Source organism: Thamnophis elegans, chromosome 7, assembly GCF_009769535.1.
Source record: "Thamnophis elegans isolate rThaEle1 chromosome 7, rThaEle1.pri, whole genome shotgun sequence".
NCBI classification, from domain to species: domain Eukaryota; kingdom Metazoa; phylum Chordata; class Lepidosauria; order Squamata; family Colubridae; genus Thamnophis; species Thamnophis elegans.
The window spans coordinates 23754601-23779764 of record NC_045547.1 but is presented as its reverse complement, the minus strand read 5'-3'; the positions used below and the strand labels follow the sequence as shown (position 1 = coordinate 23779764).

The 25164-nt window shown below is 38.4% G+C and overlaps 1 protein-coding gene across 2 annotated transcripts in view; it reads right to left on the bottom strand.

Moving 5' to 3' along the window:
* The window catches only part of PARPBP (PARP1 binding protein), a 40100-nt gene extending 15034 nt beyond the window's left edge, over positions 1-25066 (bottom strand). The window contains exons 1-6 of one of the 2 annotated variants that reach the window (XM_032220728.1): positions 24956-25066; positions 20582-20735; positions 16643-16867; positions 15833-15943; positions 12010-12180; positions 9978-10132 (exon numbers count right to left, since the gene is read on the bottom strand). In XM_032220728.1, coding sequence (XP_032076619.1) covers positions 9978-10132; positions 12010-12180; positions 15833-15943; positions 16643-16867; positions 20582-20731 — 812 coding nt within the window. In that variant the 5' untranslated portion in view covers positions 20732-20735; positions 24956-25066. Of the gene's footprint in view, positions 1-9977; positions 10133-12009; positions 12181-15832; positions 15944-16642; positions 16868-20581; positions 20749-24955 lie in introns of those variants that run through there. The other variant, XM_032220730.1, reaches the window with a different exon arrangement.
* Between the last annotated feature and the right edge of the window lie 98 nt (positions 25067-25164).

The window sequence follows — 25164 nt, the reverse complement described above, 5'->3', positions numbered from 1 at the left end:
TAGATCCTTAATAAATTCAGTAATTGCCTTTTAAATATTATGTTGTAGATTTATATCCCTTTGTTTGTACAACTCAAGGTGGCCATATGGCCTTATGACTACTAAGGACATCTCATACAGGGAAGCTGTCCAAAGACAATACAAACAAATCCCAAAATGCTTCATTCATATTTAAATTTGAATATTTCTTCTTGCAATATGGTAGTTGTATTGCAATTAAAAGCATATAATGTGGTACTGTTAGATTTTTATTTGAGAGAAGTAAGAGAAAAATCCAGGGCTTTGAACATGTATCCTTCTTTCCAGCCACTTTTTGTGGGTACCAATCCCTCTCCTGCTGCAAAACTTTGAGAAATAATGGAAAGAGCAGAAAAGGTGTGAAAGGTTGTTTTTAAGCAATGCAAAAAAGTAAATAAGGGCTATGCTGTGGTTTTTTCAGCCTAATTTTGCTTGAACCATCTCTCCCTGCTCGTCTTGTCCTTCTGATTCACATTTCAGGTATTTTCTGTGTGACTCCTACATGACCCCAAGCCTCCACAAAGAAACTGTGCATCCATGAAAGGAATGTTTTTAGAATTACAATCGATCATTGCTTTATTTCCTTGAAAGAAATTAAAGGATAATCCAGTAGACACAATTTTTACCTGGATTCAAGTTCTACCTGTGCCAAAAGTTCCTGGCAAAAAGTTTTCCCATCTGGAAATATGTACAATCTTACAGGATGGTTCAAAAATGAATATTAAAAAAAACCCAGTAAACTATAATCCTATAAACTGCAGGTGTCTGGCTTGCCTATTTGTAGGCTTCTGACTTATGAAAAAAAAACCAACTTTTTTCCTGCCAAGTAGGTAATCACTCACTAAGTGGATAGCAAGGGAAATAGTTGCTTCTATACTACACTACTATGATTACACTTGCTGAATGGGGAAGAAGTAGCTTTGCTATTCCTCTTACTTCATTTTGTCCTTTCTATAATTCAAGAGGGCTATACATACAACTACTCAAATGTTGCTCAAATGATAACATTATAAGACATTTAATCCATTTTCAGTCTAAACCCACATAGCTCTTTTGAATTAAAAAATAGTTATATTTGTTCAAACTAAGAAAAACTGTAAGTAGTAAATACTGTAATACACTGTTGCAATACTATAAATTACACAATGTAAATTCACAAGCTTTAGAAATCAAATTTTAGATGCCAAACAATTCCATGTATGAAATTATAATTTGAATTAGATTCTGTGACAAATTTACTTTTAAAAAAATATTTTATAAGTATAAAGGCAAATATACGTGTTTCAGTATGAGGTAAAATTGAATTTGGGTCTGTCACTGGGACCAGAGATTTATTCTTCCAAGCTTTTTGGGGTGTATCTTCAGGGAATTTCTCTATTCGAATATTTGCTTTAGGCTGTTCTGTGAGGCTGTTGTTTGTGTGGTATCTTCCTATTGGCTGATTGGTGTGTTGATGGATGGTGGTTGGCTGTCATTTCCTTGTGTTGCCAAATCCTCAGCTCCTAAGTATTTGATATGCTGGTGGAAATTCAGCACTCCTGTTAACTGACAAGGGGCCCGCTTCCCAGGCTTCAATCATTTCCCTGGCTATCTTTGTGCCTGCATGGCCAATGATCTTAGTTGCTGCAAAATTAAATGTGTGTCCTTGTTCATTGCAATGTGAGGCTACCAATGAGGTCTCTTTGTCTGACCGCTCCCTTGCGTTCTTGTTCTTCTACATGAGTCCAAAAGCTTGGAAGAGAAAATCTCTGGTCCTGGTGACTGACACAAATTCGATTTCACATAGTTATTTTAGATATCTTAGATTTTTTATATTTAAGATATAATCCCATAGTTTATATTAACCAGTCTTCAAAAGATGAAATCAAAGGTATTTTTCCAATAAAAAGCATATAGGGTCCTTGCAGGCAGTGCCAGTGCAGTACATTTTGAAAGCGTGTCTATATTGGTAACGTTTAATAAAGGTATCTCTAGTTGCAGTTTTCAAAATTTGTTCCATTCTAGAGTGAATCGTTTTCCAATATTTCAAGGTTTTATTGTATTGTCATATGAAAGGAGGATTCTCCCTGCTTGTTACATTTCTAGTATTTTTTAAAGAAAATACTCATTTTAGCAATCAAAATCAGAATGATACATCAACAGTCAAGCATCTTATACTCTTTCTGATTATTATGTTCAAAGTAAATTTTATAGTGTTCCATTAAATTTGTACTGTTGCATCAAATATAACCGAGTTATACTAATAATTTATACATAACTAGCCAATAACCTGGTGCTGCCTGCATATTTATTTATAGGGGGAAAATATCCGGACCAAATATAATTTCTAATGTTGCATTTTCCCCCTTACCAAAGGGAGCCGCCTTGTGGAGTACTGTGAAGCTGTTACCATGGAAACTCCACTGCGCTGCAGAGTAGAAGCTATTTTACAGCAGTACAGTAGAAGCCATTTTAAGGCACAACAGGCTGTATCTTAACAGAACACACACCCTGAGGGCTTACACCACAGTATTTGTTTCCAGAGAATAAGTCATCTGTGTCCCGTTTGGTTGAAATGGGCGTTGGTTCCTACCTGATACGCCTTTTCTCAGGACGGTGGAGACATCATCCAGGCATGGGTATGACTCTGTCAGGCTCCAATATGACTGGGTCTACAAGTATTAAAGACACACCCACTAGACTCCTCCCCAGAAATAGATGAAGGAGTGACTTGTAGACCACTGTGTAAACGATCTGAAACGATAGATATTATCTCTCCCCAAGGAAAACAGTAGAGAAGAAAAACCAGGAGTAAGTCAAAGTAACAGGGTGGGGCTGGATGATGTCTCCAACATCCTGAGAAAGGGCGTATCAGATAAGAACCAACGCCCATTCTCCAAGTAGGTGGAGACATCATCCAGGCATGGGACATACTAAAGCCCAATAGTCCCATTGGGAGGGAATGGAATAAGATAAGAAAATTTAAGTAGAAACCACATGCTGCAACACGTGCCGTCCGAATGGTCTGCTGAGGCGTATTTATCAAGTTTGTAGTGTCGGATGAACAGAGAAATTGAGGTCCATGTGGCCGCTCGGCATATCTCCTCCAACGAAGCTTGAGATGACCAGGCTGCACTGCGTGTGGAGTGCGCCGTGATATGAGGTGGAACAGGCAGAGAGAGAGCAGAATACACCCTAGAAATAGCCGCCCATACCCAACAACCAATGTCCGAAGAGGAGGCCTTGGAGCCTCTCTTACCTCTGGGCTGGAACTTGATGAAGAGAGCCTCAGATCGCATGAAAGTAGCAGTTCATTTAATATAAACACATAAAGCACGTAGTACATCAAGGTAGTGCCACTTGCGTTCCAGCTTGTGTGATGGCTGAGGACAGAAGTCGGGGAGCACCAATTCCTGGGTTCTATGGAGTACAGAATTTACCTTAGGTACAAAGGCCGGGTCAAGCTGAAGGACTACCTTATCCGGATGAAAGATGCATAAATTTTCTCTGATGGACAAGGCTGCCAACTCGCTGAGGTAATGGCTACAAGAAAAACCGCTTTTAATGTCAAATCATGCAAAGACACAGAATGCAAAGGTTCAAATAGAGACTGAGTTAATGATTCCAGGACTTTGGAGACATCCTAGGTAGGGAATCTGTGTATTGTCAGCGGCTTGATGTTTTTGGCACCTCTCAAGAAACGACAAATAAGAGGTTCATGAGAAAGGGGCTGAGCAGAAGTCAGAGATAGGACTGAGGACAGGGCCGCGACCTGGCGACGAAGAGTATTTGGCAAAAGTCTTAGATCCAGCCCCTGTTGCAGAAACTGGAGAATATAAGGAATAGAAGCCTGTAGAGGAACAATGCCCTTTGTATGGCACCAGTCAGAGAATTGAGAATTGAGTCCAAGTGGCGTCATAAATGCGGTTAGTAGAAGAGTGCCTGGAGGCTTGAATTGTCAGCTCTTGAATTAAGAGCCAAGGTGGCGCAGTGGTTAAATGCAGCACTGCAGGCTACTGCTAGATCAGCAGGTCAGCGGTTCAAATCTCACCGGCTCAGGGTTGACTCAGCCTTCCACCCTTCCGAGGTGGGTAAAATGAGGACCCAGATTGTTGGGGGCAATATGCTGACTCTCTGTAAACCGCTTAGAGAGGCCTGAAAGGCCTATGAAGCGGTATATAAGTCTACTGCTATTGCTATTGCTATTGCTATTGCTATTGCTATTGTGTGAATGACCTCGGTGGACAGATTCGCAGTCCTTAAAGCTTCCCACTCAACCTCCAAGCAGTGAGACGCAACCAAGGTAGGTCGGGATGTTGGAACGACCCTTGGAGGAGCAGCGAGGGGAATTGAGGCAGTTGCCACGGTGGAGCTACAGAGAGGTTCATGAGGTCGGCAAACAAGGCCTGCGGGGCCACCAGGGCACAATCAAGATTAGTTCTGCCCTTTCCACCAGCAGTTTTTGCACCACTCGCTGCTCAGAGCATCCACGCCCTCCACCCCTAGAGTTGCATAGCGTGCAAAGTACCTTGGTAGCTGAGTGTTGTCCTGGGAGGCAAAGAGGTCAAGAACCGGAAGTCCGAACCTGACCCTCAATTGTTGGAAGATGCGCCGATGTAAGCTCCACTCTGCTGGATCAATGTGCATGCGGCTGAGGTCATCTGCCTGAGTGTTTTGGGCCCCCAAAATGGAGGAGAGGAGGTCATTGGGCCGAATGCTCTCCAGAATGGATAGCAGAGAGTGCATAAAAAACCCCGCCCCTGTTGCTCAAAGGGCACCTCCTCGATGGCCTGAATTTGGAGATGACCGATAGCTAGTTCAACCAGATGTTTTTTGAAAATGTCCCTGGAGACAGGATATGGTATGAAGGTCTGTGGGAGACTGGAGAGAAATTCCAGGGCCAGGCCAAAACGGACAGTACGCCTGATCCAGGAGTCGCTGGTGATGTCATCCCAGTGATCAGCGAAGGCTGACAGACATCCCCCAATAGAGAGGTTTTCAGAGATTTCACTTCTGCTTTTGAAAGGTATGGTTTGAGCTGCCCTTGAAGGGCTTTCGATAGGAGAATCACTGGGAGTTCCAGTTGGATCTGTCTTGGAACTGATAGCCCTGTCTCAGGGGAGCCTGGCTCTGAGGATGGGAATAGGCAAATCCCCCGTCCAGAAGAAAGAAGACGATTTAGGGTCAGTCTTGCGGTTTGCAGAAGGAAGCACCTTGTGCTTGTCCTTGGACTCTACCAAGAGAGGTTCCAAAGGCAGACCAAAGAGCAGACCAGGTGAAAAAGGGGCAGACGCCAAATGCCACTTTGCTCTGGCCTCTGCCTGCCACTGCTTCAACCAAAGAAGACGCCTCGTGGTGATTGTAGAAGCCATCGACCTGGAGAAGAAACAAGCCGCATCCAGAGAGGCATCTGCCACGTACTCCATCGCCGCTTTGAGCTTGTTGATGTCCTGGTGAGCGCGGGAATCACCAGGAGGGATCCTGTCCTGCATCTGCTTCAGCCAACGAAGAGCTGCCCTGTTGAAAAAGGAAGCATGGGGCGGACTGATGGCCCTTCACCAGTGATTGCTCAAAGCGTTTGTCCTCAGGACGGAGAGCGTCCTCTGGAGCATTGGTTGGGAGATGACAGAAAAACCAGAAGATCAATGGAAGGAACCTCCAAAAGTTTAGAGAGCTCTGGGCTGATATTGTACAACTGTTTGTCCTGAGTAGAAGGGCGGGGTCCTGACCCCGGAGAAACCCACTGATTTTGAATTACTTCCAGGAATAGTTTTGGGGAAGGAACTATATCCTTTTCGACGGGTGGACGTGAAAAGAGAGAATCCGTAGTGTCAGATTTGTCGACCTCTGCAGAGGAGGATGGTTTTGAGGCCGGAATACCCGAAACCTTTTTGGCCTTAAACAAGAGGGAGTGAAACAAGGCAGGCTTGAACAGGCCCATAAGGCAGAAGGAGCAGGAGTCAAGTCCTCATCCTCTGACAGGTCGGAATCACAAGCAACCTGTACCTCAGGGTCCACAGCAGAAGGCTGAGAAGTGCTTGCAGAAGTTGCCCCTTGAGCATGGTTAGAATGCCCCCTCTTTGACTTGTTAGAAGTGGAGCAATGAGGAATGGCAGCAGCAGGAGGCCGATGTTGAAGGCCTGCAGCAATGCCCCGCTCAATGGCAGCTGCTATGATGTCAGCCATATGATTAGGGTTAATGGAGACAGCTCTGGGGGCAGGAGAACCCACATCTATGTCCGGGGTGACGCTACCATCCCCTTCAGAGTCAGAATCCCCTTGAAATCCAATCCCATCCTCTGGGTTTAAGGGAGAAGCCGGGGAGGGAGATATCCCCATCGGTATCAGTTGAGAGATTCTCCATGGGATTGAAATTTGATGGAGGAGAAACCCTAGGAGCAGGGATAGGAGTAGAACAATGATTGGCTTTAGAAGTGGCCTTTTGTGGAGCAGGGTCAGAGGCCTTATCAAGAACTGCACTCGGAGAAGTCACACTTTGGGCCTCCTGAGGAGGAACAGGCCTAGGGGCCTTAGCAGACTTGGCAACAGAAGGCTTGGAGGTATAAGCTCTCTTTTTGCTTCTAGGTTCAGAGGGGACCAGAAGAGAAGGAACAACTGGAATGGGTGAATCCTCCCCCTGGGAAACCGTGGTCTCGTTGGTCGCCATTACTCACCGAAGCGTCCCAAAGTGTCGTTGTAGGCTTCCTGCCTAAACAAAATGGCCACCACAGATTTTGCGCCTAAATCCAACTGCCGCCCGGGTAGATAGGGTCCTGAGGAAGGGCTGAGGTAGTGAGCTGACAAGGCACTTATCGCCAGACAATTAGCTGCCCGCCAAACACTCAATACCAACAGGAGCAGAATTTGAAGCCGTACAAAGGACGCTGCTGGGGTGGCAAGAAGAGGCTGCAGCATGCGAAACGCTTCCTGTGACTGCCGTGATTAGAAGCAGCTTCTCTGGTGGCGCAGCTGCAGCGATCGTTGCATTGGGTGGCGCGGCTGCAGCAATCGGCTCCTTTGGCGGCGCAGCTGAGAGATTGGCCTTTCGGGCAGCGCGGCAGCGGAGAGAGATAATGAAAGGAGCCTGAGGGAAAACCTCGTAGGCTGGCCACCAACGCTCTCCGCTGCTGAAGCAGCCAAGTCAGAGAGAGGCAGAAGCCTCCTAGAGGCTGCAATGCCTGAAAGGAGCAAAAAAGTAGCACCAATCGAACCCAATTTGAGAGAAAGCCAATTAGAGAATTTTTGGAAAGATTTTAGACAAATTTTAGAGAAAAAGTGATTAATTAGCAAGGAGAGATATGGAGACACAGCTAATCAAAGGATCGACTGAGTCTATTTCTGGGGAGGAGCCTAGTGGGCGTGTCTTTAATACTTGTAGACCCAGTCATATTAGATCCTGACGGAATATTACCCATGCCTGTATGTCTCCACCTACTTGGAGAATTGCTTGAGGCATTCCAGAATTATGCTGGAACATATACACAAAGACAGACAGACAGATATAGACATATGTTGTGGCCCAGTTGGAGCTGCCGATGGACTCCGATAGCAAGGACCCCTATGAGTCAGCTATGGAAGATGTGGAGGACCCTGGGCAGGGTTCTGACTCAGAACAGGGACCAGAGAGGCTGGTTGGCCACCAGGAGGCGCCTGAGGCATGGAGCAGTGGGGAAGATCAAAGGGAGCTTGTCCCTGACGCCAGGCAACGGAGGGCGGAGAAACGGAGGCAGCAGTTACAGAGACAGACTCATAAGAGATAATCAAGTCCAGGTGGTTGTGGCTTGGCCCCTCCCAAAACAGTAAGAGACTTTGGGAGGAGTCCTTTTACAGGACACAACCGTTCGTAATAATCTGGAGAACTCCTTGTCTGGTCTGCCTTGTGTTCCCATGTCTGTTGGAGTCTGGGTTGCTGCCAACGTCTTGCCAGTGAGTTGTGTCTGGGCTTTCAGCCAACAGGATTATAATTGCTGTGAATAAAGAGTGGCAAACAGCTAAGCCTGTGTCTGCATTCATTACTGGACGGAGGGGGGCCAGAACAGATATAGATATGATAGCAATAGCATTTAGACTTATATACCACTTCACAATGCTTTATGGCCCTCTCTAAATGGTTTACAGTCAGCATCTTGCCCCTAACAAGCTGGGTCCTCATTTTACCGACCTCGGAAGAATGGAAGGCTGAGTCAACTTTGAGCCTGGTGAGATTCAGACTGCCAAACAGCTGGCAGCCAGCAATTAGCAGTACTGCACTCTAACTACTGTACCACCACGGCTCTGTTATAATGCTTAGCATAAGTCAAAAATACGTGTTATTAGACTGTAAAATTGGACAGACTTCTCAATAGCTTTTCTTTTTACTGTCACACTGCTTATTTGAAGGCACTGAAACCAATTAAGTGTGGCAGAATGCCGCATACTAAGCATCTTGAGAGCTTTTATCCTTGTCCTATTCTTAATAAAATCTTGAAATTCCTACAAACTATTTCTCCACTGAGCAAATTTATTAGAGGCTTTGTCTTCATAAAAGCAAACATTTAGAACACTGCAGGAGGGGAAAAGCCCAGATTTATTATTTTCCTGTATATCTCAGGCATTCAGTAGTTTACTTAGTCTTGCATAATAACTTCTAATTTGTAGATCCAGATACATATGAACAACTTCTTGAAGACTGGAAGAGTAATTTATTACTTGTCTGTGCCAAGTAATAGCTTATCTTCAATAAATAGAGAAATTGTTTGAAAAAGAGAAGTTTAGTCGTGGTGAGAAATTCATTTTGACAGCTGTGATTATTCTTAACCATGATACATTTAACTTTTCCCATCTAGAAATATCTGTTGATATATTTTTCCAAGATTAAATAATTAATCTTAAATATTTTTTTTAAAATCCAAAATATTTTATCTTTTTAGCAGGAAAATTAAAGTCTGTTGTTTGATAAGAACATTGCTTTTCATCCTGTCAAATTCCATACCAATGCATGGTTTTTTTTTCTTTATTAATTCCACAACCTAATGGTGAACCATTTTGTCATATGCTGTATACCTTCCCAACAATGTTAAAGACCCTCTGGACTGAGTAATTTTGAGTATTATATCATAAGCATGCAATTTTAATTTATATTCTGAAGTAATTGCACCTCACTAGATCCTACTGATGCTAACAAGAGTCAGTTACAGTAACAGGAGTTTTTCCAGTTATTACCACCTTTTTTCTTATACATTGGCTCTTTTATCTATAATATTGGAAGCATCACTTTTAACTATGTTGAATCCCAAAATCTCCTTTTCTCTATCTCCCATTTATCTGTTCTTACTTCCTGCACAAGCTCATCTATTTTACCTATCTTCTTTCTACTAACAATATTACCTCTTACTCTACTAAGCTTTTCCCTCAAGGAATTAATTCTTGTTCAGCAATTTTTTTCAGAACTAACCTTCACTTAATTGGTTTTCTACTGCCACATCACCACTTTTATTGTCTCAACTGTGCTTTATCAGTCGTTATTTTTTAACATTCCAAATATTCCAAACTATAAAATTATATAAAACTATATACTATAAAATCCATTAATGAAATATTAACTATAAAACAATCTGAAGATAGACTACTGTATGTTCAATCAATAACTACATGTAGGGATAACATTTAGTTTGTAGCTGTTGCAATAATAGCTACTGTACTTTCTGCTTACACAATTTTAATAAGAACAACAATAAGTTATAGTAAACAAAAGCAAAAATAATTGAAAGAGACTGAAACAATGAAAGCTTGATAGAAGTGACAAGTAATAATTAAAGTCCTGTTTTCCACGTGAATTATTTCAATTGCATTAAAAAGGACATCATATTATGAGATTTACCAGTTTGATAACTGTAATTAAGAATCAGATTGCTTGGTTTTTCAAAGGCTAATGAATAAAGATATATTTTAAGTTTAAAAAAAATAATAATAGGTAAGTCTATGTATGAGAAAATAATTACCTTGAATCCAGATCTTCACCAATAATTTCTTCTAATTTATCAATAAAGTGAATAAACTGAGAAAGCCCCTTCACATGAGTTCTTAAAGGATCAGTTGGTAAAGGAGCATATCCTTTTCCTCCAAGTTCTATGACACGTATAAATGAAGTTGCCATCTAACAAGAAACACATAATTTAGTTACAATATGTAAAATGATAATAGAAAAAGATAGGTTTTTTTAAAGAAATTCTTTACAAAAAGGCATAAAAACCTTTACTTCATAAAAATGCATTCATTGTCTGTTGGAAATTGAAATAATGTTTTCTATTTTCTGTATGTAATCATCATATATCAAATTTATGCCCTCTTTTGCTTTTAGGTTCTTAGATGTTCTAGTACGATGTTCTAGTTTTGCTTCTGGATTTTCCTGTGACTCTGACAATGAGCAAAGATCAATGTTTCTAAGATTATATTAAAAGCAGTAAGCCAAGATGATATGAACACCAGCATTTTCTGACCCATTTTCCCCCCTGTAACCTGCTGGGAAAAACCAGTGCATATGGAAGACATTTCCTTTCACATGGCAAATCTCAGCATGTTTAAGTCTCCAGTTGGGACAACCCACAAGACTGTTGAATATCCGGCTCTGGGAATGAGTACTTTTTAGCCTTGTTTCTTTTACAATTAAAACAATCCAGAGAGTTCTAGTGTATCCCAGCACACATACCCAATTTTTTTCTTTCAATAGCAGTGCCCATACACATTGTATCAAATTGTTCAGAAACCCCCAGATTTCAAAAGGGGCCTACTGTACAATAGAAATTATCGTTGGAAAATAAAATATTCAACAAAATGTAGCTTGAATAGAGGATGCTCTGTATTACAGCCAAACAGCACAATCATATACAACTCAAAAATAACCACTAATTATGTTATTTTAGACTGTAACCTTATATTATTTTAAAATAATGGGGAAAAGCATGGCATTTCAGCTCGTACTGAAAACTTGCAAGCATATTTGGTTATTAACTGATAGTTATATTTTGATCCCAAAATCACATGAGAAATTGAAGCTGGGGTACAATTAAATTAAAAAAAATAGCAAGAAAGATTTCTTTTGGAATGTCTGGACTGGGCAAGGAATTACTATTTTAAATCAGTTGATTTCTAATGGTTGCTTTAAAGTTCTTGAGAAACAGTGCTTTATGTCAATACTCTGACTTACCTCTAATATATACTTGGCCAAATACATAACATTATATGAGAAATGTTATAATTAGGTATCTCAATGCAATATTGAATTATATCCCTAAAACATGTCTCATTTATAGCTTTGGTTTATTTATCCTTGAATGCAGCAAACACAGTAATTTCATGTCACTTTAAAGAAAATTGAGAGAGCTGTTTGGTGTAGTGGTTTAAAGGCATCAGGCTAGAAGTGAATGATTTGTAGCCCTGCCTTAGGACCAAATCAGCTCGGCCATTCACTCTTTCTCCCAGGAAGCAGGCAATGGCCAACCATTTCCAAAATTCTTGCCAAGCTAAATACAGGAACTTTTCCAGGCAGTTCCCAGCATGGATTTGAAGGGACAGAACACTTGCACAGTATAAATGTATCTATTTTTAAAAAAAAAAAACTATGTGTTTCAAAAATAAGATGATACAGTAAGGTATTTAAATGGATTGGATTTAATTAGAAGCTCAAGGATTGAATTAACTACATAATAAATTATAGTTATTATATATAATTACATAATTTTGCTAATTAATTTTTGTTATGTTTTTTATTTCAATCACTATACAGTAATATAATATTTTTTCATTCATAAATAGAGATAATATTATGAATAATACCATCAATTGTTTACTATAAACTGATCTTTATATCTGCCGAAAATAATACTTATATACATTTGCTTAATGTAGAAAAAGAATCCCAAGTTAACTTTTGAGTAGAGGAATCAACTATCTAAGACTATTTTGTTACATCTCTTCAATGTCATCCCAAAGCAAAGCAAAGCAAAGCAAAGCAAAGCAATCTCTCATACATACCGGAAATATAGACATTTGTTTCTTCTGGGCAGCATGCTTTAGGTCAGTAAAAGCCTCTCTTCCAAGTCCTCTGTCAGGAATGTTTAAAATGTGAGCAAAAGCCATATCATTTTTGGAATTAACCAATAAGGTTAAATATGCAAACAAAATTTTCTTCACCATCAATGGCAGCTGTAATTAAAACACAATCCTATCATTTTTCTTCTAGATTGCTTCAAAAAAAATATCATGTAGCAATGTATTAGGAAACTTTCTTAATAAAGTAAAATGTGATCCATATATTTTTCAAATTACTGACACTGTTTTGAAAAAATGTATTTATACAGACTTCCGGGGGCGGAGCCTGTCGCCGAAAGGGGCTCAACGGAGCTCCTCTCAGAGATCTGGTCTGTATATCTAAATGATCAAAGATATCACCCCTTTTTGGCAAGAAAGGGGCAGGGAGAAGCTCAGTGGCTAGGGTCTATTCGTAGTTCACAGCCTTCTTTTTTTTTGGCTGTGACGGAGATTAGATCCAGCGGTAGCTGAGCTCTTATCTCCAGCCAGTTCTTCTCAGCTGCCTTTTTTGCAGCTCCAGACAGGAGACTCCCCCCTCAGGACAAAGCAAAGTTGTTTGAAGTTATTTATGATTAATACGAGCGGGTCCCACCCCTGAGAGGTTTTACTTTTATTACTATCTTAAACACCAGCCTCGTTTGTCCTAGAGGCTTCTTTGTTCAAACGTGTTACAAAATGGCGATTTTTCTCCTTTGGTGACTGATAGGGGATGTACTTAGCCGGCTCTACCTTCCTGGAGACTATTCCTCATTAACTACCCAAAATCTATAAACAAATTATTTTTTTTGGGAAATTGAGGGGAGCGAGAACGCTGTTTATTTGTTTATCTTTAGCTTTTACTTATAATGGCTCCCAGGTCAAAGCCGAAGCGTCTTTCTACGAATGTGCTTAAAGAATCTGCTACAAAATCGCTGCCCTTGTCTCCTACGCCCTCTACTGGAGATTTCTTAACACAGGAATTTCTTTCTCAAATGCTTAATGACTTTAAACAGGAAATTAAAGAATTTGTATTGGAGTTATATGATAATCTAGAGATTAAGATTGCCCAAATGAAGGCGGATACGTTTGAAGCCATGTCTGCTCTGACAGATTACACCGCTGAAATGGAGAATAAATTGGAAAGCTTGGAGGAGGCTAACTCTAATTTGACTACTAACATCCAAACACTACAACAAAAAATTAGAGATACTCAAGAATAGCTCGTTATGATAAATTGTAACAGGAAGGCATTTGCAATAAGAGTCAGAGGATTGCGCAAAAAGGAGCGAGAGAATTTGAAACAGACTTTTGTTGAGGCCTTCAGCCATGCGGTGGGAAGCCCGGGATTTAATTTTGATTGGCAGATTCGAAAAATCTATCGCCAGAATTCGTTGGTAGCAGAACAGCGACAGCTCCCGAGGGACATAATCATATATTTCTCCACAAAAGAATCCAGAAATGCTATCATACAAAAGTTTTACAATAATAGGTTGCGAGTTGATGGGCAGGATTTGATTGTCTTCAAAGAAATACCATCCCAGATGTTAAAAGCAAGAAGAGACTATACTTTCCTAACTGAAGAGCTTAGAAACCACCAGAGTTGTGGATTGAATGGGGGTTTGCGGTCTCTCTCCGGTAGAAAAAGTGGAATTGGATACTGGTGGTGTGATATTGGGACTGAACTACGTGGAACGGATGCTGAACACATATTTCACGGGACTTATATGTTTGAACTTTAATTTAAATTGTCCAGGACTTTAAAGTGAAGAGAGTGGAGATGGTAACTTCACTGAACTTTGGTTTGGGAGGAAGGGAGCTGGGTAACGCGGGGTAGGTGGAGAGGTAGCGAAAGCCTGATCAGATTATTTCGAGTTAAAAGGCAAACTGACTCTTGTGTAAATTATTATCCAAAAATAAGGTTAAGAAAGATTATTTGGAGTGACTACAGGAAGTAGTGGTAAATATCAGAGAAGCAAGGGACGAGGGTAAAATTCACGCGGAATGATCTACATTGTTTAAACTCTATTAGAAGGGAAAGCTTGGTGAGATTATTTTGAGACAGAATGCAAATTGATTCTTGTGTAAATTACTATTTGAATATGTGGAATGATCCACACTGCTTAAATCCTACTAGAAGGGAAAGTTTGGTGAGATTATTTTGAGCTAGATCGTAAACTGATCTCTGCATAAATCTGCATAAATTTTTATTTGAATATAAGGTTAAGTAAGATGAATTGGAGAGTCTACAGGAAGATGGGGTAAATAACAAAGAAGCAACAGACAAGAATAAAATACATATAGAATGATTTATACTGTTTAAACATTAATAAAGATGGGGGGCTGAGCTTAATACAAAGAGTTTTTTCTTTTTTCTTCATTTCTTTTCCTTTTTATAATTTGTAATTTCTTTTTATTTAGTTTTTTCTCATATTACTTTTATTTTTAATCCATAGGATCACAAGATACTTCAGAAGGGGTTTGACAGAGGGCAGTGCCAGGTGTGGGCCCTGGGAAGTCGGGGGGGACTAGGGAGGGGGACCTACTGGGGGTGGGTGGGTGGGTGGTAATATAGTTTCAATAAGAAGAAGAATGCACTTGTATACGGTTGTCTCTTCTTTTTTTTTCTTTCTTTATATTTTTTTCCTTGGTTTTTTTTTTATCATATTTTGTTTCCTATTTTCTATCTTCATAGCTCAATATTAATAAATAAGAGTTGAATAAAGGAATACACCAAGGGGAGAGGTAGAGGGAAAGAAGAGGGAGGAGCAAGGAGGGAGTAAGAGGGGAATGTAAGGAGGGTGTAAGGGGAATGCTAGGGTGAGGAAGGGGAGAAAGGAAGGTTTGAGGGGAAAGGGAAGTAGGAAAGGGGAGTGTTAGAGGGAGGAAAGGAAAGTTGGAGGGGGAAGATGGGGTGTATGGAAGATGGAAGTGTCAGGTGGGGTTTTGTTTTATGCTGAATGATGATGAGTTGTGTTTTCTTTTTTATTTTATTTTATTTCTTTTCTTATAGCAAATATCCAGTATATAAGTGACTGTAAAAAATTGAATGTGAAAATGAATAAAAAATATATTTGGAAAAAAAAAATGTATTTATATATTTGTTTATATTTCATATTTGTTAACTATTCATCTTCCTTGGAGAGGCTCTCTGGGCAGCGCACAATATAATCAGTAAAATTAAATCAGAATAATTTAAGATTAAGATTAAAAACTTTAAAATTATAAAACATTATAAACGTTTTATAGAAGAATTCCAGGATGAGGGATTAGAGGTTGATAATAGAGCAGGGTGGATCTCATGGGGACAGCCAGCCCCATAGTTGTGTGTGCCACGTGTCGCCCCCTCCCCCACAAGGCTACACAGCCAAGTTTTTAGGTAAGAATTAGCATAAATAAGCATGCATTGACCATAATTTTATATTATTCGTATAATTTTTTTACCTTTACCAATCTGGCATTTAGAACATTTGTGTGGATCAATAGATAATGGATACTATTTCATTGCTAAATTGTTACTTCAAATGCCAATAAATGTTCTGAAAATACTCAATTTTATTTCTGAACAGACTTTTAAAAACCATGTAATACAGAGTGTAAAGCAAAACCCCAAACAAGACTTGGGATTTCAATAAGTGAAAAGAATAGGGCTTTGACACTAACCATTAAAATGGGAAAAACAGGTAGCATAATAATTAGCAAATAAAATTTTTATTATGGTCACAGACCAGTATAATATAATTATATTTCATAAGAAATGTTATAGTACTATAGAAGGCACAAGTCTTACCTCTTCCTTATCGTGGTTTATTTTTCTCGTTGGTGTGGAGAGTGCATAATTAGTAGAATTGTTCTCGGTTGTTAAATCTGCTGTTCCAGCAATAAATTCTAACAATTGTACCTTTGGCAAAGAAGAAATTTCAGAATTATAGTTAGCTTGATAGTCACTTTTTAAAAAGAAGCAAGCTAGAAAACTTCAATTTCACATTTTTAAAACAATGATAGGTGAATGTTTTAAAAAAAGTGTTGTCCATTTATATAAAAAATGGGAAAGAATTGTCCTTTGGGAAGGTTCTTGAAATCTACTTAGCAGAACCAATGAACCCAATATGGATGAGACGACATCGAGATAAAATAACAGAATTTAAGAAGAAAGATTATAACATTTATATATTACTCTGTGGATGTTCAAACATGTATTAAATAAATAATAAATAAGCATTGATAAATAAATCTAGTAATTCTAGATTTAGTAATTCCATTAGTAGTAATTACATTAGTAATTCTACAAAAACGCGGAGAATGATCTGTTAATTTTAAATCACATAATCTGTGGTTTTGCAATTTCAAGACCATTGTGCCGGTAATTTACCGCAGCATCTTTTAAATAAAATCATAATAATGCTACCGCACTTTACAAAAATTCCTATTAACCCACACCTAATAAGTTAGACATTACTGCTTTGTTCATGGTTTATTTCTTTCAATAAAGAAATATTTTCAATATTTCATTATTGAAAGCTATAAAATGTCCAATTTATATTAGAAACAATTTTTATTTGATATCTGTACATTCAAATCAATAATGGCACATACTTACAGAAGGTATAGATTCAATTTGCAGTCCTAGTGTCTCACATTTTATATATATATCTACAAGATCCATCATATTGCAGTGCTTTAAAAAGCTAGCATAGGTATTTTTGATGTCTATATAATTTTCAGGAGCGTTTGCATTTTCAGATAATATACCTAATTTGTCAGGAACAAAGTAATTCCAAGATAGTATCACTTCACTAAGAGATGCTTTAAACTCACCATAAAGCTATAAAAAAAGAAGAAAGAGTTATTCAGAATAACTGTGTACTGATGCTTACAGCAACATCAGCCAAGTGTTAAACATGTTTTGCAAACTTAACTGAGCTGAAATGAGAGCTATTGTATCAGGAAAAATGAACTGTAACTGATTACATTTTTATCATTTTATGACATTTATAAAAGTGTTCTTCGTTGATCAGCTAGCAATGACACTGAACTAAGCAACCCAGGTGCACCTTCACATGTATATTTTTTTCTATCTTTTGCTTTAATTCTTATGATATTCATGATAATTCAGCATGATTCCTGCATGTACTGAAGGGGTGGGTTTCAACCGGTTCGCGGCGGTCCCTGTGAACCGGTTGGTCGGCAAACCCGGAAGTAAGTAACTTCCGGGAACGGCGAAGGGTGCGCCCGCCCGCGGTCCTTACCCGGTTTTGACGAGTTCTACACTTTTACGCATGCGCAGGACGCATACAGCGCCTGCGCGATCCTCCAGGAGCAGCTGGAGCATCGCGCAAACGCTAGTACGCATGCGTGCACCGCACGCGTGCACGAGGACGCCGCCGGCCCCGTTCCAACCGAACCAGTTGGAACGGGGCGAGAAACCCACCCCTGAAGTACTGCATATTGCATCTATTTGATTGGATACATTTAACCAATGCAAACTGTCACATGCACTCTCTGTGAATAAAATAAGCAGGAAATAGAAAACAAGGCAGGAAAATAGCAGAGAAGATAATGATTGCCATTTGTTATTCCTGTTGCTTTGGTAAGTGGGTAGCCTGGGCTTTGCCCATCTTCTCATAAAAGAAAAGTTGTGGTTTTCCACCAAGCAACTAAGGGTTAATAATTGAATTGTCAGGCAACTAAGCCATGGTTTTGTGAGAAAGGTAAAGCAGGGAGAATTTTCCTGAAGGACAAGATAGAAAGAAAATGTGACAGGTGAACATATGAAAGGACCAAATGTTTTTACATTATATTGGTTGTTGAATTACATTTACAGTGTATTAATTGAATATCAACTACACTTACTAGGAACAGTAATACTATAGTGTTTTGAAAATTACTGGGTGATTATACTGTATTATCAAACAATAAATAATTTCTCTGTTTGCTGCTTTAGCCCAACAGGACTTGGAGGAATTTTTGTCCAACAAAACATTCAAATTGTTTCAAGCTTTGCTCTAAAGTTGTATTTTTCCTAAATGTAAGTTAGTCTGATTTATTATAAGCTTTTGGATATTAAAGTGATTTGTTCCATATGGTATAAGATTGCAGTTTAAAGATAGTGGAATATATTTTTTCACTAATGTTTCTGAAACCAGTTCTTCGAAATGCAACAGCTAGCTAAGTTCCAATTTAATTCAGTCAAAATCTTTTCTCACAAGATGAGGAATTTTCAGGGCTTAACTTTGTTTATACTGTTATTATAAAAACAATTTAAATCCAAATAAAAATGCTGTCCAAATATCAGTTTTCATGATCAGGTGCCCACCATGACAGCATATTATTCATAGAAAGGACTATAAGAGTTTGTGGTAGAACTCAGAAAATGTTTTGCTAGGACCAAATGCCAGCTGGCTAATTCATAAAGGAAGTTCATAAAGTTCAATAGCTTAAGTCTGTGATAGACAACAAGAATATTGTATTTCACAAAGGTAAAATGAAGAAAAATGTACAATTCTTAAAGCTTTGCAGTTCTAACATTATTCTGTAGAAATCATATTTTTGTATCAAAGTTTAAAAATGAGTTTTTCCATAAAAGTATTTTTTGTGTGTGCATGACACTAATGAATGCCTTTTAGAGATGTAACTATGGAAAAATGATTAAATGCTTCTTTTACAGTTTTTCTTCCCAGTCCTTTTAACATTTGCAGAATCTGAATATATTTTCTATATAAGTATTCTTCTTTAGTGTTATCTTTCATGACATTTTCAATACAGGTGCCTTTTTACAGTTGCAAAAGCTAGAGTTCTCTGCAGCTATATCTGTCCTATGGAACAGAAATGCCTCCCCCCCCCCCCAAAAAAAAATGGATGGCATCAATCTTGTTAGCCTTTCACAAGGCTAACAAGACCTAGATTTTCCCACAGCCATTTGGATCAAGTTATGTGGTGTCTTTTTATGATGTAGGGTTTTTTTCTGGGGATTACTTCATGCATTTATATTGTTATGGTGGTTTTAATTTTTTTACACTGCTGTGAGATGCAGTTCTATAAATCATACATTTTTTTAAATTCTTTTTTAAGTAAGTTACCGGGTAATTTTCTTCATTTGGATTCTTTATTTGGGACTTTTACTAAATATTTTATATCTATTTTGTGCATCACTTAGAGCAGGTATGTCCAGCCCACAATCTGTGAGCTCTATGTGGCCCTCAACAGCTAGTAATGTGGCTCCACAATATCATAAACTTTTTAACGTTATTATATGATTTACATACTTTACCTATATTATATATTTTATACGGGAGCCAAGACAATTCATCTTCACTCAATGAACACCAGGCAAGCTAAAATGTAGATACCCATAACCCTCAGTGTTTATGTTTAACAGATGAAATAAGCCAAAAATAGCTGAACAGATTAAATAAGCCAAAGATAGCTGAACATTTCTATAACTGCACGTGATTAACTCCTATCATAGTCATATCATATTTTGTGAGGTAAAAGTAATATTTATACTTTTACAAACTGTGTAGTCAGATTAACAAGTCTAGCTTTTCAGCTTAAAACATATATTTATTTTATATAGATTATGTTGGGAAAAGAGGCATAAACAAAGATATTTAAGTTGCATTTTGGAATTACAGATAAAGCTAAAAATGATTTACTTCTTACATTTCACTTATTTTTCCTCTGCTTACAATTTTAGAGCATAAATTCCTTTGAGCATAAAATTTCTGCGGTTGATCTCACCAGAAAAAGTAAATTTTCTTGGAAACATTTGATGAGATACTTCATCTTTCAACTGCATGCAGTTGAAGAGAGATTAAAGAAAAATGATTCCAGTGTTAATAACAATTGTTTAATATATCCCTTTTCCTTTTACAGTGCAGATCACCATATAATGATTAAACCATCCAATAAAATTTTTAAAAACCAAGCAAGTTACTGGCAGCAATTTAAAATGTATTCTAGTTCTTGTGCACTGGTTGCTCCCAATGCTATGGCAGTCATATTTCTATCTAAACTGGAGGTTAATTGTGTTTCCCTTGGGAATTTTATAATTGGAATGCAACCACTAAACCATTCCTACTTGGACTGAAAGTGAACGACCAACCTAAAACCTACTGAGTTTCCCCTACTGACTTTGAGTCTCCCAGACATACTGTACATCTTAACTACCATATACCATCTCTCTATGTAGCAGAAAACATGTTCTACATTCAGACATTTGTGAGGTTTGAACATGCATATTCATATACTCTTATTTAAACAAAGAACTTATTATAGCAAATTCAGGAACTAGCGTTTGTTTGAAGCCTAAGTGATGCAGAAGCTAAGATATTAAATTAACTTTTTATGAGGCAGCTAATCAAAGAAAATAACAAGATTTTGATGAATCCTTTAGTAGTTTTTCAGCAGTAAAATATTTTTCTATTCCCAAATATCAGAATAATGAACAAAATATTATTAAGATACCCTTCAAAGTACTTTGGGTTTTATGGTCTCATTGACTTATTTTAAAAAGTCCTTTAAATCAATATATATTAACCTTCTTATTAATTTCCGCAACAGATAAGTGCAAAGCCATCAGCATACAATCTGCCCCACATACTGTAGTCCTTTCTGAATCTGAAAATAAGCGCCAATTTCTCCGGAAACATTTAATCATATTCCAAATGCTTTGCTGAAGAGGAGTCATTATCCTAAATAAGAAAAAAAAATCATACAGGACAACTTGCAAATATTAAGAATTTACAATGGCTTCTATAAGGAAGATAACAGCAATGGAAGGAAATGCAAAAGTTCAAAATACAAAATTGGACAGGAAGCAAAACTAAAGACAACCTAAAATGGGTTATCAAGGTAACTATGTGGCAAAAGGACATCCTGTAAAATAACAGTATTACACTTAAATATAAGATAGAATCCAATTTGGGCACTGCAGTTCAAGATTTTTGAAAAACTGCCTTTGAAGTTGAATATCAAAAATGATAAAGTAGGATCTCCCACTTGGGTCTCTTTGTGTACTTGGCCTATAATTCCCATCTATTGTAGATAAAATAACCATTAGTCAGTCAGCACTATGTTTAACATTTAGAAAATGAATCATAAGCAGCAAACAATGTAACTGAGAACAGGAAGCTTAATGATAGGACAGCACAGGGGAAATAGTTTATAGTTGACATATGATAAATAGAATCAGCATAGGAATTCAAAAAATTATAAACAAATTATTCCTTGACAAACTTATTTATCATCTAAATTAATTATTTTAATAGGGCTCACTTTTAAAGTCTTAAGTGTTTAATTTATTTCTACTTATATACTACAAGAGCCAGAACAATTTCAGGCACTTTATTTCATAAAAGCATAAAAATAGCATAACTTAAAATTAATATAAAAACAGAGTCCTGCAATCTGTACAGCTGTGAGTATTAATTGCCAACGCCTAGTTTCTCAGGCATTTTCTTTACTTACTTTATATACCTCCCATTCTTAAAAGCTCTGGACAGTAAATAATTAGGATCAACATAAAAAGCACCCTCTCAAAAATAAGAAACCCACCCACACTATAAACAAAACTGACATTAAATTAAAAATATACAAAATCATGTGGGTCACCTTATTCCAGTCTTAATTGATAACATGACCTCTTTCTGTCTTAATTGTTCTTCTGAAAACTAGGAAGACAGCAGCTGACTGGACCTTCATGGGAAATTCCAATTGGGACAGCAATTGAAAAAGCATGCTTCTGAAGCCCATTAAATGGCAATCTTATATTATCTCAAAAAATTACAAGATCATATTTTGTGAGATCACTAAGATACTCTCAAACTTGTAACATCTGAAGATGTGGATAGCAACCTCTATGGAAAGAGGTCACTCACTTATGGATAAAATAGATGTCCTTCTTGTCTTGTAAACATGGCCGGAGAGGGCATGAACTCAGTATGGAAGGTAAACATCTCCTTGAGAGAGAAAATGATACCACAGGCCTTAAAGTAAGGAGTAGTCTCTCTCCACCCATCCAGAAGTCATTACTTGAACCTGTCCATCTTAATTATAATTTAATTTTTTTAAGTGTGGCACAAGCATAAGATTTTATTTCCACTTCCTTTTGCTTTACAGAGCTATGAAAGTCATACAGTTACTCTTTCATTACTGGCATAACTGCAAATGGTCATTAAACAAGGACTATCTGTAATTGCACGCTATTGAAATGCTTACAAACATGCTGCTTTGTAATCTAATTTTCTCCAATATAGACTTCAAACTGAAAATTCTGAAGTCTCCCATGTGTTCCTTCATCCTCTTTTTGAAGACGATAATATTTGCTCTCCTCCAGCCTCACCTTCAAGAATTCTTGAGAGCAGTTTAGCAATTGCTTGAGAGCAACTAGCAATTCCTACTAGTTTCTTTAGTACTGTAGGATGCAATCGTCTGACTCTTTAGTTCTTTAAATTGTCGAAGTTCTCTCTTACCCTTTGTCTTATTGAAGCTGGAGTTCTCTCCTTCCTCCAATGACCTAATAAACAGCAGTTAGGGGTCCATTTCCCTTCTGAGAGAAGATAGTCATAAAATAGTAATAGCACTTAGACTTATATACCACTTCACAGTGCTTTACAGCCCTCTCTAAGCTTTTTAGAGAGTCAGCATATTGCCCCCAACAATCTGGATCCTCATTTTACCAACCTCGGAAGGATAGACGGTTGAGTCAATCTTGAGCCAATGAGAAAGGAACTCCTGGCAGTCAGCAGAATTAGCCTGCAATAGTGCATTGTGGGGGCTGAAAGGGAGCTCCTGGTGGGGGCTGAAAGGGAGCAATTCTGATCTCTCATCATTTCTTCTTCATATACCTCCACCTACCTTGGCTTTTACTTAATGTGCCTGAAGAATATGTTTTAAGTTACTTCTGTTGTTTGTCAACTGAGCTCTCTGTGTAGCCATAGAGATGAGCAGTCAGGGGAGGGGAGCCTACTAGACTCCCAATTCTCATCAGAGCAGAAAGTAAAGGTTGCAGTCAGATGAGCCTTTGGTCAGCTTCAACATACTTGCCAGTTGCGACCTTTATGGGACTAGGTGACACTGAAGACATTGACTTATGCCCTTGACATCTCATATTTTGGCTACATCATTTTCTTGACATGTGGTTACCCTGAAAATAACCTAAAAGCTACAGCTAGCACAGAATCTATCTACTGCTGAATGGTGCTTAGGAAACGAACAGTTATGTTGTGAGAACTATATTGGCTTCTGGGTCCAATTCAAACTGCTGGTTATTACTTATAAGGCCTTCTATATTGGGTCTTTGCCGCCTTCTATATTGGGTCTTTGCCACCTTCGGGAACATGTTCCCAATACAACCTAAAAGAGAGCACTGCAGGCACTTATTTCCAAGATATCAGGGCCCCAGATGGATTTCTTGATGGCAATAGTGTGTATCCCCAGATTAAGATTATACCTTATCTGTTAATAGAAAGAGAGTAAAAAAATGCTCTTTTATAAAAAAAATAATAATTAGGCCAATAGCAATTATGGGATTTTTTTTAATCAATCCATTTAATTTAGTATTGTTGCTGCTCATTTTCTCACTGTAAGACACCTAGTTCTGTGAATAGGCAACTTCCAAATGAATGGATAGCTTAAAAATCATGATCAAATAATCTCTGGATCAATACGAACTTGGAGTGAGAGTCAAATGATGGCACAAAGCTTACCAAATAGTTTTTGTCAATTAAATAATTGTCTACTGTATTGAATGAAAGGCCAAAATAATGTCTTAGACAAAGAAGAACTGCACCATAGCAAAACAGAGCAGCCTACTAAAGGAGAAAAATCCTTCTCAGCATGTCTATTACTCATCTCACATTAGTCTCTAATAAGGCATTAAGATTAAAAATTGAAACTGAACTAAGAAGTGTTAATTAAAACAATCCAAGTTTCAGGGTTTTTTTTTGCAAAACTTCACCTACTTGCTTGATTGAATTTCAGCACTGACTGCAGCCCAATTCCAACACAACACAGTAATTACATTTACATAGCAAGCTAAACAAATATATTTTTTTACAGTTGTGTGTACCCCAAGAGCTAATGGCAACGTGTTGGATAAGCCCACACAGCAACAATATACCAAGGTTAAAGCATATTTTTCTTCCTTCCAACCAGCCAGTATAACTGTTACCTTGAAGACCCCTTTGGCAATTTAACCACAGGTAAATTGACCTGTTTGTCAATCAGAAAGGCCAGCAGTTCAGAGGTTCAAATCCCTAGCGCCGTGTAACGGAGTGAGCTCCCATTACTATCTAGCAGTTCGAAAGCACGTAAAAAATGCAAGTAGAAAAACAAGGACCTCTTTGGTGGGATGGTAACAGCGTTCCGTACACCTTCGGTGTCTAGTCATGCCGGCCACATGACCACGGAGACGTCTTTGGACAGCACTGGCTCTTCGGCTGCGCACTGCCCCCTAGAGTCGGAAACAACTAACACATATGTGCGAGGGGAACCTTTACCTTTAAATTAGCCTGCAATTATCCAACGAAGATAAATAGGCAATTCCAAACAGGCAAAAATAATTTTATACAAAGTCTTTGCATAAGGCATGGCAATGACCACAGCCAAATTTTAAAATATTAAGAAAAATCTAGGAAACAAAACAACCTCTTGGTGGCTCTTGGTTATGATGGCTATGTAATCAGTGGAGGAGACTGTTACAGTCATGCTCTGCCTGCGAACTTTTTCCCGGTTGCTCCATCAGCAGTCTGGTATATATACCATATCCGAATAGTCTGTATAAGCATAGAGGGCTGTCATCTATATATATTTAGATGACAGCCCTCTATGCTTATACAGACTATTCGGATTCTTATAAAAATGATTAGATTCAGTGTAAGAGCAAAGCAAAAAACCCATCCCTCTCCCTTACTTGTTGGTCACACACTTCAAGTCCTAAATGCGCTTTTCTCGCAGCGTCGCTCGCCTCCCTCAAACTCACCGCGCCGTCAAAAAAACAAACACACACCATAGAACCTTTTAACTCAAGCAGCCACCCATGGCGGTTTATTTTTAAACGCTCCGCCGTCAGCCAATCGCAAAGCGGCGGCCTTTGACGACCCGGAAGTGTTTTTTCCACGG